The sequence below is a fragment of the Vitis vinifera genome, chromosome 15, assembly GCF_030704535.1.
Source record: "Vitis vinifera cultivar Pinot Noir 40024 chromosome 15, ASM3070453v1".
Classification (NCBI taxonomy): Eukaryota; Viridiplantae; Streptophyta; class Magnoliopsida; order Vitales; family Vitaceae; genus Vitis; species Vitis vinifera.
The window spans coordinates 11,680,255-11,696,144 of NC_081819.1; the positions used below are offsets into that span (position 1 = coordinate 11,680,255).

General features: G+C 43.4%; 1 protein-coding gene across 1 annotated transcript; it reads left to right on the top strand.

Annotated features, from left to right (window-relative positions):
• Nucleotides 1-14,788: 14,788 nt before the first annotated feature.
• LOC132255169 (sulfate transporter 2.1-like) lies at nucleotides 14,789-15,304 on the top strand. The gene is made up of 2 exons (XM_059743023.1): nucleotides 14,789-15,041; nucleotides 15,132-15,304. The coding sequence occupies exons 1-2, from the start codon at nucleotides 14,789-14,791 to the stop codon at nucleotides 15,302-15,304; spliced, it is 426 nt and encodes a 141-aa protein (XP_059599006.1).
• The last annotated feature ends 586 nt before the right edge of the window (nucleotides 15,305-15,890 follow it).

Here is a 15,890-nt window from a genome sequence, read left to right on the forward strand (position 1 = left end):
AGCACCCATGATGCGTAGTCACACTCCAACTGCAAATTAAATCGAATAAAACCTTTCATGGAAGCATCTCTGACATCTAAATGAGACCCTGTCAAACCTTGAATTATCTGAGATTCATCAAATACTCTTCATTCAAAGCGTCCAACTCAGCCATAACTTCATCAGAATCAGGCGCCACAAAAGCCAATGACCCAATTGAGTCTACTTGTGTTATGGAGGGCACTTGCTCCATCTCAACAGATATGGTATCAAAAGCATGAACTGTATTTTGCTCGCAGTTTCTTCACTCCCTGGGAAAATATTGCTTCTGCCGGGATGATAAAATCTATATAGCATGCCTCGGTTGATATAACAAGAATGACCTCCAGCTTTCAGGAAGTATGATGCATTTAGAACCCAAGATCCTGACTTGATCAGGCTATGCAACATCAGAAAATATCACATCAACCATGCCAACCAGCATTGCCAGATGCTTCAAGTGTAGGAAACCCATATTCCAAATCACCTTCCTATTTACTGTTTTTAGCACCAGCCTGTGAAAGAAAAAAGGAACCAAAGGGGTTGGAAAATGAACCCTCACATATAGCAATATGGCTAAAGGATCTCAAAAGATTGCATGTCGAGCAATGACATTCTTTTATGAAGAAAGGGTTAGCTACTGTAAATGAAGAGTGGGTTCAATGTATGAGGAAGAGTAATGAAGAGTGGGTTCAGTGGGCTTGGAAAAAATGAGAGGATGTGATGAGATATGTATCGGCTATGAGCAGAGGGTTAAGGAAAAATGAAGGTTGGATAATGAGACTTATTGGCAAACATATCTGCAGGTAATGGGACAAAAGGAGCATAGCTGGAATTGTTTCCTTTAGGGCATCCATGTTGTGAGGAAGCTGAGCCAGAGAATGGAGGACGACTCTCCAATCCAGCATTTTATGCAGTAGTGGTGCTGTTATTATCTACTCCAGAACCAACAGATGAGTGACTAAGAATCTCATCCAAACTCTTGCTGTCACTTGTGTCAAGAGTCTTATTAGAACCTCCACTTTAAGGGTGTCTTCCTTGTGTTGACAACAAACCTGTTAACCCCTTTCCTCAATGGCATGATTTCAGGAAAATCCTCATCTCCTATGGCACTGTTCATGTCGGTGGTGCTATTCAACTGAGAGATTTTACTGGACCACCACTCTGCCTTCTCTTCATTTGTCAGCCAACCTGCTATCCATATCAACCTTATTTGCAAATCTACCATTACCATATCCCACACTTAACCTGGAGTTGGTGGAACCAAATGAGGCTTCTCCTGATCGCTTGCAATCACACCTTAAGCCTGTCGCATTCTTCCCATAATTTAAGAAATCACACTGAGGACACTCCCACTCCCCGCCAGTCAGCTATCTCTTTTGAGCTTCCCATTAAATCATAAACCAGAGGCGGAACCACGCTTGTGTATAGACCATATTGAGATGCGAGGTTCACCAGAGTTGCATATCCGATGCTGTGAGGAATGCCTAAACTTGCTAGAGTTAAGCCTGCCATTAAATCGTTCCTGAACTTTGTAGTCTAGTAATTTCTTCCCCAGGTGAGAATTGGGAATAGACCATGCAAGAATGAAACAACACCTGCGGCTGTAGATCGAGTTTGCTCTGTGGAGGATGAGGAGTGCTTGCTTCCATTAGGAAATACAGTCAATTTTATTGAACTGATAATCTCATGGCATGGACCTGGCGGTTCAGGGGAAATAATTGCCCAGTCGGCCTCCTCTTTTAAGTCAGCTTTCAAGTAGCCATTCGCTGCAACAATATATGCATTCCCGTCCGAAGTGACTGCAAGATCAGTTTCCAATTTCATCAGAAGCTTCTTCATACCCTCCATGGCAAAAGTTGCACCATATTCATTCAACTGTATGCAGTGCGTAAGAATTTACAGCTGATCTCAGGTCATTGATCAGCCGCTGATATTCATCAAGCCAGTGAGCATAACCCATATCAAATGCTAAAGCCTCATTTCCGCCCATGGAAAGACTCTGATCCCCAGAAAATCCCATCGCAATAAAAACACCCTGCTGGCATGCTCGTTGAAGCTCTTGCTCTTACTGTGTAAGCTTGAGTTAGCTATTCTCCAACTGCTGGACATATGCCTACCCAGAACCAAAACTTTCTTCCTCAGCCGACTCTTCCTTGCAACCTCTCGATTCTGAGCTAGCCTACGAAGTGTCTTCTGGTCTCAAGCTTTAGAAACTATGCCCATATGAAACCAAAGGCTCATGCTAGACCAAGACCCTTTTCCTTGAGGGTACGAATAGCCATCGGAAGCAGAGTATAAACAGCAAGGGAGCAATCACAAAAAAAAAAAAAAAAAAAACAGAGTATCAACTGAACCAAAGAAAACTCCGACCCGAGCTCCATTTCATATTGGAGTCAATAGGCTCATGTATAGGTGGGAAAATAAGTGGAAATAGGACCCAAAGACATGACTCAGACACCCAATGGAGAGATAAAAAGGAATCGGATCACTCTTAAATCAATTTTTCATGAAGAACAAGGCACAAATTATTTATAACACAAACACAACAATATCAAGAAAATCTACTACAACAAGTATGTGGTCCAGAAAACGCACCTGAAAGGCTCCCCCTCCAGCTGAAATGAGCAAGGAGACTGCTGTGTTTCTCCTCTCCTGTAACTCGTCCCCCCACTCTCAAGCTATTCTCTGTTCTTCTCAAAAGCACCCCCTCTCCTCACCTAGCTTCCTCTGAATCCCCCCAAAAAATCTCCTAACCTTTATGAAAAAAGCCTCCTGAAAAGCACCACCACCCTGCAGCCAAAAACGCTCCTCCTCCTCCTCAAAAACTCAGTCTTAAAAAGATGAAAAAAACCCCTCCAGGAAGCTCCCTGCCCAAGCTCCCAAAAAGCTCTCCAGAATTTCTCACAGTCGTCAATGGGATCCCTTACTTCCCTTGCTGCAGTTGCCAGCTAAAAGTATCCTCAACGACCAGACGACACCACCTCTCTCTGCAACTGCCAGCCTCCACTCCCTCTACTAATAACAGAAGACGCTCCTCAAGACAACGACCTGCAGATCCCTATGCCACCTATCAACCTCCCATTGGCACTTCAAAAGCACCATATGATTCTACACTGTCCTCTCAAAAGAAGACACGTGGTTGAGCAAGGCTCTTCCACATGGCAAAATGAGCAGCTGCATGAAAGGCCCTAAATGGGGGTCTACAAATATGCCCCTCTTCGGTAGAGTTCATGAGTGTAAGGAATATGAACACTGGAGTGAAAAGAAAGCGTGAATAGTGAGTGGAATAAAGTGAACTCTACCGAAGAACCAAGGAGACCCCCATAGGGACACCAGCGAGATGTGAACTCACTCAGGCCAAAAGACAAACACAGAGGCTCTAATCCTAAAAGAAGATGGATGTCACAATATGCCCCTTAAGCTACACTAAGGATCCAAGCTCCCTCTAAGATGTCTCCAAAAGTGACCCGAAGATCAATGTCAAAGATGAGTAACGGTCGAACCACCCTAGAGTACGGACAAGAACGCGTCCAAAGGAAACTGCTCTATGTGGACTACGTGATGAATACGCGATAAGCACAGGGTAACAAAGTGAGGAAAACCGAGGACGAATGCAAAACCATGAAAGTAAGGTGTGCAATGCCAATGAATATGAGTGTCGGGAGATGTGACTCTGAATGACAAGACTGACTCTAAACGCTAAACTAGAAAATAAAGCTCTGGAAGCCAAACCAAAAAGCTAACTCTAAACTGCTAAACTGAGAAAATAACGGCTCTGGAAGCCAAACAAAAAAAAAAACTAACTCTAAACGCTAAACTGAGAAAATAAAAGCTCTGGAAGCCAAACCAAAAAGCTAACTCTAAATGCTACTCTGAGAAAATAACAGCTCTGGAAGCCAAACCAAAAAAACTGATTCTAAATGCTAAACTAGAAGGCCCATAGGTGAAGACCTACGGTGGTGAAGTAACTGAAAGCCCAAGGATGAAAATCCTTGGTGGTGAAATAACCGAAAGACCCATAGATAGCTGATCCATGGTGGTGATAAATCTGAAATGCCCATAGATGAAAATCTATGGTGGTGAAAACTGATCAAAGCCCAAGGATGAAAATCCCTGGTGGTGAAAACTGAAATGCCTATAGATGAAAATCTATGGTGGTGATAACTGAAACAAAGGCTCATGGATGAAAATCCATGATGGTGAATCTGAAATGCCCATAGATGTCTGATCTATGGTGGTGAAAATCTGAAAGGCCCATATATGAAAATCTATGGTGGTGAAAACTGAACAAAGCCCAATGATGAAAATCCCTGGTGGTGAATCTGAAATGCCCATAGATGTCTGATCTATGGTGGTGATAATAACTGAAAAGCCCATAGATGAAAATCCATGGTGGTGATAACTGAAATGCCCATAAATGAAAATCTATGGTGGTGATAACTGAAACAAAGGCTCATGGATGAAAATCCATGATGGTGAATCTGAAATGCCCATAGATGTCTGATCTATGGTGGTGAAAATCTGAAACAAATGCTCATAGATGAAAATTTATGATGGTGATAATAACTGAAAAGCCCATAGATGAAAATCTATGGTGGTGAAAATTTGAATGAAGGGGGATGCCCCAGACAAACTAATGGTAGGGGGATGCCCTAAACAAGATGATAGAAGGGGGATGCCCTAAACAAGGTGACAGAAGGGGGATGCCCTAAACAAGATGACAGTAGGGGGATGCCCTAAACAAGATGATGGTAGGGGGATGCCCTAAACAAGATGACAATAGGGGGATGCCCTAAACAAGCTGATGGTAGGGAGATGCCCTAGGTGATAACTCATAAAGATCGGCAAATGGGTCTGACAACCATGAAATCAACATGAGACACGGTAAACCCAAAGAGAGGGGGTATGCCCCAGTAGAAAAGCGCTAAAGGGGGTATGCCCCAGTATGATGACTCGCAAAGATCAAGGAATAGAATGAGCAGTGAGAAAAATCCATAAAAGATCTGGTGGACTCAAGGATGGGGGTATGCCCCAGTGCAAGATAGTATCCAGCGTCAGACACAGAATGTCACCATACAAGACACTCTAGGATATGCTCAACGATGATGCAGTGAAAATGATATACATAGCCTCAATGAACAAACATTAAAACAAGTCCAAACATCACTGAAACTATGCTGACAAAGCAAAACCAAAATAATGGATCAAACAAATGCTAACCAAAACTCTAGGTCTGAAATGTAAGCAAATCAAGACACAACATCTCAACTATCAATATGAGTACATCATCCCAAATATATCAACAATCTAACAAGCACTACCATCATGGGAGATGTTGAACCTGATGGCTAAAGACATGTGAAAACTCTACCAGAAAACCCGAGACTGGTCTGCATCCTCCTCTGATCACAAGAGAAAGGGATAAGGTCATGTAAGATGATGAAATATGTGGGCTCAAAAGATGTGAGGCTTTGACAAGATGGGTGAGGGTATAATGGTGCTAAATGTAGGATGTATGGGTGTGTAACAAAGGTAAGCGGATGTCCAAATCAAACTAGGTACGCCGAGAAGACTGAACCCAGGGTGCCAACAACTCTATGATCCATCGAAAGCAATAATCATAAACATGAGGTGGAATCTCAATGTCAAAATCAGCAAGGTGGGTATGCCCCAGTGTGAATGCATCATCTCGAAATGGATAAGCTCTCAGTACAAGATAATCTCTAGCAAGTAAGTGTCTGGTATAAACTGTCATCTCACAAAATCATCATCAAGACGAGTGGGCTATGCCCTAGTGTAAGCATCTCCAAAACAAAAATCTATGAGAAGAGTACAACCAATCATACATCATCTGATCGAAATGAACCTCCGCCTCTCAAAGGCATCGTGGTAACATGAAGAGAGTATCTGACCTCCTCTAAAGAAAAAAGCATGTCTCAATGTGAGAAAGATCAAGCTAGGTGGTATGCCTCCACAAAAATGCACTCTGACATGATCATGCCCAAATGTAAGCTGGTATCTCTAAGATCAATCGCCAATGAAAAGGTTATGCCCAGTGTAGGGCAAACCCTGAAATGACTAAACTCCGCTGCATGCTCTCATATGTGTCCGTGTCCTGAACCAATCATCTCAAAAATCTGCCAACAATGATGAGAAGGCTATGCTATCGTGATCACATCAAAGAAATCACCCAATCATATCTCATACTCCAATATGAAATGAATCTAATCGCCTCCAAGGAGCAGCTATGCCTAAAAACCATCATGGACCGAAAAGGGTATGCCCCTATGTAAAGTACACCGGATGAAATGTACTGATCATGTCTCATGCTCCAATGTGAAAAAGGATATCTGATATCCTCCGAGGAATGGACATGGCTCAAAAATCCATCATCGACTGAGAAGAGTATGCCTCGGCATAATAGTCATCCTATAATAAAACTCTCTGAGATGGCTATGCCCCAATGTAGGGTCATACCATAAGTCCTGGTCCATCACGAACAGAATGCTCCCGAATCAATCCCAAGTATCACTCACATAAGAGCTATCAAACACAATGTGTGATGTCATGGCCTCAGGGTGGTCTTAAGACTCAGGACGTAACAAAGGCTAGGGTGATAGGGTGATAGAAATGAAGGAAAACTAGGCCCAAGTACCCAATGATCAAAACCCATGCCCTCATGTATAAAATGCAACATGTATAGAAAATTTCGTGAGCCATGGACCTGAAGATGCCTACTGTGAACATGGTAAAAGTGATGATGCAATGAAGAAAAACCGAACTGATGACGAGATGTATAATGATGATGTGAAGAGAGTATCAAACCCGAAAACGAGGTCACTGTAAGTATGGAATAAGAGGTGAAATAAAAATGATGAATCAGAAGTGAAAAAGAGGATGAAGATGAAGCATAGAATACGAGAATGAGTGGCGATCCGCTCAAATCAAATATGAAGGGAAGTCACGTCAATAACGAACACAATGATGGAATGGACGATGACCCAAAGCTCCTAAGAGAAAGTCACTCATCTCGCTCTCAAAACATACAACAAAATGAATACGAAGAATGAAAGGTCTCGGGGAGCTCACATACGAACTCCCATCAATAGACATATCCAACAAAGCGACCCTCGAACACTAATATACACATACAATGATAGAGAATAATACACACATGTGCCTTTTTTGTCTCTTTTCTTTCTTTTTTTTCTTTTTTTTTAATCATTTTTTTTTTACATATATACAAATATACATGCTCTGAACGCAAACCAAGAAAGATCTAAAGATGAAGTAAAAATGGGTAAACATACCCTCAAATGCCAAAGTAGCATAAACTCTCTCTGACAAAGTGACCCTCTCAAGCTAAGGATCCCTGGATCAATGTCTGTATGATAGATAGTGGAAATGACATGACTACCCTCCATGTAATGAACTGAGGATGATCACCACTCGGGGTGGAGAAAGTGATGCGAAACGAGCAACAGATAGGATAAAGGACACAATCGATGAAGTGTGATGAAAGACAATGATGCAATGATAGGAAAAGATAATGAGAAAGATGCGCCCCTAGGTCCAAGGCTCATGAAACTCCTAAATAATGCATGCATACACTGAAGGGCCCCTATCCCGGTGTAGAAGGTGAGCAAGGCTATAAGAAATAAAAGGCTATGATGCCCATGCGAGGCTCAAAGGGCTAGCAATGGTCTAGATGTCAATAAAGGTAATAGGGTGTGAGCTAACCGAAATGAAAGCCACCCGTCCTGCGGCCACGGTCTCAAACATCGTGCTATCAAGTCCTCAAATGATCAATACTAAAGATCGATGTCCATCTGATATAACCACGTCAACCCTCTAGAATCATGCACCAACCGTACTCCAAATGCTCTATGATAATCTCAAAGATGATCCTCTCAAGGCAAAGTAAACGGTGATCTCATCAGGCATGACTGCCCATCACAAGCCAACTCTCATCATACAAGATCAATCTCTATACTCACGGCAAAATAAGTGACAGTCTCATCAAGTAATCGATCAATCCTCATATCGTAAACCATCCAAGGATCATAAGCCAACCCTCTCCATGCAAGATCAACCCTGGGCTCAAACTCCTTACACTCTACCTGGTCGAATCAGAGAGGGGATGTGAAAAGCTAGAAAAGCCGAGGATGGAAAGGTCATATAATGGTCTCAAAGGTGATGCTGTGCAAAGCTCACAATGGATGGATGTAGGTCAAAGCAAAGTCAAAGTGCGGGAAGTGAGCAAGGTACTGCTCTGATCATAAGAAGATGGATCACAATCTCGAACCCCCTAAGTCAAATCTCTTATCCTAGGCTAATGGGCTCAATATCCCCCATGATAAGTCAAGCCTCAAGACCACAATGTGCAAGTGAAAAGACGCCTCGAGTCAAAAGTATAACACATCATATCACAAAACACAAACACATGTCCATAAAGGAAAATGCATCCAATGGGATAATCCGATGAGTACATCATGTAAAAGAAGGATAACAAAGACAATACTCAAGAATCGAGTTATAGTCTCTAAAATGTCAAAAGTAAAACAAGAATAAACAAACAAAAACAAAAACCGTGACTGGTCCTGTCATCACATCTCTGGCCATAGAAGGAACAAAATCTTAGCACCACTGTACCAAGGTAAGCCAATCATGAGTCAATCGCCCAAATCGATAAGATCAAGGACTGTGGTGAAGGGAAGTCTGCATGCATGGCCTGAGCTGAGGTAGGAATAGGAAATATATCGGACTGAGGATGCCCAAACGTCCCAGAATCAACAATGTCCTGTATGACATGTCGTAGAGCAGTGCAACGATCAGTGTGATGTCCTGCTGACTGATGGTACGTACAATATAAATCAAGTTGAAACTATGAAGGCACAGGATCTGGAAGTGCCCTAGGAGCCAAAGGAGCCAAAAATCCCGTGGCCTGGAACGTCTCAAAAACTCTGCTCAGGGGTATGCTCAAATCTGAAAAGTGTCTCCGACATCGTTGATGGGGGTGAAATTGCTCCTGAGGAACTGTAACGACCGGAGGGCCCCGAAGCCGGGATGGAGGTCGTGCCAACGTAGCCAATGAAATGGATGAGGAATGCTGCTGGAGTACTAAATGTGGGCGAGGTCGTGGATACGAGGCACCCAAAGTAACAGGTGTCGGTGAAGTCAAGTGTGGCAATGAAGGCATCGCTACTCCTGGAGCTCCTCTCGATGACGATGGATGCTCTGACAAAATGAGCTCAATCTTCTCAACCCTCCGTGTCAAATCCACCATCATCTCGTAAAGAGTAGTAAGAGTAATGGGTGCGATCTCATCTGACATGGTGAACCTCAACCGAAGAAGTCTAATCTCAATGTACTCTGAAAATATCATCATGCCATCAATCTCTGCTCGGGGACCAGTCACGACACTAAAACTGTCCAAGACTCTAAAACAAACACATGTAAGCGACAAAAACAAAGCAATACAAAATGCTACCCAAGATACCAACACATAAAATGCATGATACAAAACAATAATGATAATAAAAAGAAGACAGAAACACATACCCAAGAAAACAACAATATCACTAAGTGAAATGAGAGTACATCATGCGAAAAATAAAACAATAAGGTCTACTCTCGGAACATAGGGTACGAACACGAATCACTAACTATAAAACAAGACTCAAATATAAAATAAAAGAGAACAAAAACTCAAACGACCAACTAACAATTTAGTCCCCAAAATACACCAACAAGGTATCAAAGTGTCTAGTGAATATCAGTGCCCTGAGTGTCTTAAGCATGATGGTATAAGCCTGAGAGAGGAGGAATTGCATGTGTGGAATAAGCTGGAAAGGAATCAGCAGTCATATCTGGACCAAGATTAGTATATGTGGTCGACACGGGAAAGCTAACCGCACCACTGTCAATAAGATCCTGTATGGTATGATGTAGAGAAGCACAATAATCAGTACGATGGCCTACCATCTGGTGAAATGCACAGAACTCATGAGCACGAAAACGCGGAGGTAAGGGACTCGGGGGTGGCCTGGGGGCCAATGGTACTAAAAAAACCAGTAGCTCTGAGTCGCTCAAAAGCTCTATCCAAAGGCATCCCCAAATCAGAATAAGTCCTCCGACGTCGCCGATGGGGACGAGACTGCTCATGCCGTGGGATACTAGTCTGTGGACGCTGAAACTGCAATGAAGGTCGCACCGTGATAGTATGAGGATGCACAGAAGGGTACTGCTGAACTGGATGAGGATGACGATGTTGTAAAGGTGGGAAATCACTCCTGGGTATCTGCAATGATCTCGCATAGGGATGATAACCAGGTCGTCGATGCTGAAAGTCCACAGAACATACGCCTCCATAGCTCTCAGATGATCCAACAACTCCCTTCCTTTCAGTATCTGGGAAAAGAGTAATATTTGACAATAATCCTCTAGATATGCCATCATCTACATCGAACAAAGCCTGAACCAGTGATCCGAAATCCTGGAATGGGACTCCTGTCAGATGTCGAGCAAACCTAGGATGCAAACTCCTCAAAACCATGCTCATCTGATCCCTCTCGGTAGGTCGCTCAATCATCTCCGCAGCCTTCTCCCTCCAGTAGGAGATAAAAGAAGAAACAGACTCATCTGATCCTTGTCTAAGAAACTCAAGGTCTCTACGTGTAACGCTCGTATCCCCACTGGACGAATACTGTCTCAGAAACTCCTGTGTTAAGTCCTTCCAAGTTCTCCGACGAGATGACTCTAATGAAGCGTACCATCTCTGTGTCACGCCGCTCAATGACAATGGGAACAAAGTGAGCAACTGTGCCTCATCTAGACCAAGAGCCCTCATAACTGTGCTATAAAGTCTGAGATGAATACAAGGACATCCAACACCCGTATATCTCTCTATATCCGGCATCCTGAAACCGACTGGCAAAGTGGCCACTGGCACATCGTTAAGGTCATCCCACGGAATCATCTCATCAGGGTCTCTCATCTGTCCAATCCTCCGCTCGAGTCTGTCCATACGAGAACGAGGATCCTCAACAATGGTAACTGGTGTGACAATAGGTGAAACGACAGCAACCTGATCATGTGAAATAGTATGCAAAGTCTGTGTAGCTGGCATCTGAACAGGTATAACAGGTGGTGCCACTAAATCAAATGACGTGTCCTCAAGCACTACGTGCCTACTCTGCTGAGTATCCATCTTCTAACGCAAACTAGTCAATGCCCCCTGAATCGAAACCACAGAAGCGATAAGCTAACCAATCGAAATTGACTATGAATCCATCTATAGCAGCTCAGAGATACGAATCAACCTCTATCCCACTCAACCCAGGGCACTGAACTAAGACTGGGACTACAAATAGACCCCTACAAAAGAACTCGAGCAAAACGACTCAAACACGACTCATGCAACGACACGGGATGTAACGAACAATGACCAATGCATGATACAACACAACTCAATACATGACAGGGTGCGATACACAATCATATGGTGACAATCAAAATTTGGATATACAATAGAATCTCTAGAGTCACATGAGTGTCTAGTGTGATACAACTACAAATATGACTAAAGAATTTCTATCGATGATCCAAAAAAATGATCGAGGTGCGAAGAAAATGAATGAGGTGTGAAGAACAACACTATCACGAGATCGATACTCAATCTAGACCAAAATATCCTTGATTCAACCTTCAATTCGAGCTCCATAAGAGACAAAATGATAAGGTGATCAAGGCGAATCTCTCGAAAAATGTGCCTTTCACCTTTTTGTAATGAAAATATGAGCATCGAGTCGAAAATCGAACCAAGGATCAAACAAAGAATGAGGTACTGAGCCCGTGATAGGTGTGTAGTCCAAAAAGATGATCAATGAACATATCCCAAAGTATCGAGTGAGTGACAACAAAGTGAAGGGGTGTGTCGAGCCAAGAAATGAGAACAAAAAACCCTAGGGAGAAAACATGCTAAACTCGTCGAGTGAAAAGCACAAACTAAGGCGACAAGATGAAAGGTGATCCAACCGATACTCAAACTCATACCGATCTCCGAGCACTCTCAACTGGAGACTAAAAAGAGGGAATACTGGATCCGAACTGTAACTAAAGAGGCTCTGAAGGCCCTCAGATTCACCCACGTGTAGGGAGGGAGTCCTAATCGAAGGATCTATGGCTCAACCTACAAGGTCAAGGTGGCTCTAAATGGATATGGGTGGACTTTAAAGGATCCCTAGCAGAAGCGATCATACCCTCCGGTGGTACGCAACCCTCTGCACGCCTCCGAAGAGATGGGGTGCTTCCATGCAAGGTGGTCATCACCTCCACACATGCACTACCTCGACATCCCAGGGGGTTTCCTATGGTGAAACCTCTCAAACTCTCAACGCTCAATAGTCAACTAGAGTGCATAGTGATGGTGTGGGTGCATCTGATAACCCTAGGAAGCTAGAGCAGAAAAGGAAACACACTAGTCGCACAACTATCCATGAAACCTAGCTCGGGGCTATACAAGTCTTCAATGATCGGACTTCAATCAGCATCGATATGTCGGTCTCCTCCAGAACTCTCCCAGACATCGGTATAGCCTGTCGCTAGACCCTACTCCTAACATCTGGCTCGGTCAAAGAATCAAGCACACACAAGGCCTCACACTTGCAAAAGTGAGAGCCAAAATGAAGAAAATGACCGAAAACCAGAGGGTTGGAGGTAAGGGGATAGATGTGCGGCTCACACAGAGAAGCAACATGCAATCACACAAAGGAAGGGTAGTCATGCACCATACAGTCAAGCAGAGTACAGGTATATCACTCAAGTCCACACAAACTATGACGATCAAGACGAATAGTGATATAGACATCATGCTCAAAAGACGATCAAGGCAATATACAAGCCAGAGAATCAACATATCAAGTCAAATGATATACACCAGTGAATCCATGCATGTGAGGTGAACAAAACAATCATGGCAAAATCAGAATGACTATGCTAAGCAAGGCAAGATGATCAATCAATATAATCATCATGTCAATGTACTCAACAAATATGGCAATGAAGCACAGAAAAATCAAAATCCTCAATCAAGATAATCAATCTCATAATCAGCATGTCAAATATCTCAAACAAATATATCAATGAAGCATGAAGAAACTGGCTATATCATAATCCCCAACCAAAATAATCAACCAACATGATCAACATGTCAATGTCCCAAGTGAAAACTCGGGAACTCTCAATGTGCAATCAAGAGAAGAGTACCCATTGATCGACTCACCAAACGCCACATTTGCTTCACTTTAAGTTCAAGCTTGACCCTCTAAATGATCCCCAGTGGAGTCGCCATTTTGTGGACCCCGCATTTCGGCTCATGCGTTTTCCACTCGATGGCGAGCTCGATTTTATTTAAAGACCCCCATTTGGGGCCTTTCATGCAGCTGCTCATTTTGCCACGTGGAAGAGCCTTGCTCAACCACGTGTCTTCTTTTGAGAGGACAGTGCAGAATCATATGGTGCTTTTGAAGTGCCAATGGGAGGTTGACAGGTGGCATGGGGATCTGCAGGCCGTTGTCTTGAGGAGCGTCTTCTGTTATTAGTAGAGGGAGTGGAGGCTGACAGCTGCAGAGAGAGGTGGTGTCGTCTGGCCGTTGAGGATACTTTTAGCTGGCAGCTGCAGCAAGGGAAGTGAGGGATCCCATTGACGACTGTGAGAAATTCTGGAGAGCTTTTTGGGAGCTTGGGCAGGGAGCTTCCTGAAGGGGTTTTTTTCATCTTTCTAAGACTGAGTTTTTGAGGAGGAGGAGGAGCGTTTTTGGCTGCAGGGTGGTGGTGCTTTTCAGGAGGCTTTTTTCATAAAGGTTAGAAGATTTTTTGGGGGGATTCAGAGGAAGCTAGGTGAGGAGAGGGGGTGCTTTTGAGAAGAACAGAGAATAGCTTGAGAGTGGGGGGACGAGTTACAGGAGAGGAGAAACACAGCAGTCTCCTTGCTCATTTCAGCTGGAGGGGGAGCCTTTCAGGTGCGTTTTCTGGACCACATACTTGTTGCAGTAGATTTTCTTGATATTGTTGTGTTTGTGTTATAAATAATTTGTGCCTTGTTCTTCATGAAAAATTGATTTAAGAGTGATCCGATTCCTTTTTATCTCTCCATTGGGTGTCTGGGTCATGTCTTTGGGTCCTATTTCCACTTATTTTCCCACCTATACATGAGCCTATTGACTCCAATATGAAATGGAGCTCGGGTCGGAGTTTTTTTTGGTTCAGTTGATACTCTGTTTTTTTTTTTTTTTTTTTGTGATTGCTCCCTTGCTGTTTATACTCTGCTTCCGATGGCTATTCGTACCCTCAAGGAAAAGGGTCTTGGTCTAGCATGAGCCTTTGGTTTCATATGGGCATAGTTTCTAAAGCTTGAGACCAGAAGACACTTCGTAGGCTAGCTCAGAATCGAGAGGTTGCAAGGAAGAGTCGGCTGAGGAAGAAAGTTTTGGTTCTGGGTAGGCATATGTCCAGCAGTTGGAGAATAGCTAACTCAAGCTTACACAGTAAGAGCAAGAGCTTCAACGAGCATGCCAGCAGGGTGTTTTTATTGCGATGGGATTTTCTGGGGATCAGAGTCTTTCCATGGGCGGAAATGAGGCTTTAGCATTTGATATGGGTTATGCTCACTGGCTTGATGAATATCAGCGGCTGATCAATGACCTGAGATCAGCTGTAAATTCTTACGCACTGCATACAGTTGAATGAATATGGTGCAACTTTTGCCATGGAGGGTATGAAGAAGCTTCTGATGAAATTGGAAACTGATCTTGCAGTCACTTCGGACGGGAATGCATATATTGTTGCAGCGAATGGCTACTTGAAAGCTGACTTAAAAGAGGAGGCCGACTGGGCAATTATTTCCCCTGAACCGCCAGGTCCATGCCATGAGATTATCAGTTCAATAAAATTGACTGTATTTCCTAATGGAAGCAAGCACTCCTCATCCTCCACAGAGCAAACTCGATCTACAGCCGCAGGTGTTGTTTCATTCTTGCATGGTCTATTCCCAATTCTCACCTGGGGAAGAAATTACTAGACTACAAAGTTCAGGAACGATTTAATGGCAGGCTTAACTCTAGCAAGTTTAGGCATTCCTCACAGCATCGGATATGCAACTCTGGTGAACCTCGCATCTCAATATGGTCTATACACAAGCGTGGTTCCGCCTCTGGTTTATGATTTAATGGGAAGCTCAAAAGAGATAGCTGACTGGCGGGGAGTGGGAGTGTCCTCAGTGTGATTTCTTAAATTATGGGAAGAATGCGACAGGCTTAAGGTGTGATTGCAAGCGATCAGGAGAAGCCTCATTTGGTTCCACCAACTCCAGGTTAAGTGTGGGATATGGTAATGGTAGATTTGCAAATAAGGTTGATATGGATAGCAGGTTGGCTGACAAATGAAGAGAAGGCAGAGTGGTGGTCCAGTAAAATCTCTCAGTTGAATAGCACCACCGACATGAACAGTGCCATAGGAGATGAGGATTTTCCTGAAATCATGCCATTGAGGAAAGGGGTTAACAGGTTTGTTGTCAACACAAGGAAGACACCCTTAAAGTGGAGGTTCTAATAAGACTCTTGACACAAGTGACAGCAAGAGTTTGGATGAGATTCTTAGTCACTCATCTGTTGTTTCTGGAGTAGATAATAACAGCACCACTACTGCATAAAATGCTGGATTGGAGAGTCGTCCTCCATTCTCTGGCTCAGCTTCCTCACAACATGGATGCCCTAAAGGAAACAATTCCAGCTATGCTCCTTTTGTCCCATTACCTGCAGATATGTTTGCCAATAAGTCTCATTATCCAACCTTCATTTTTCCTTAACCCT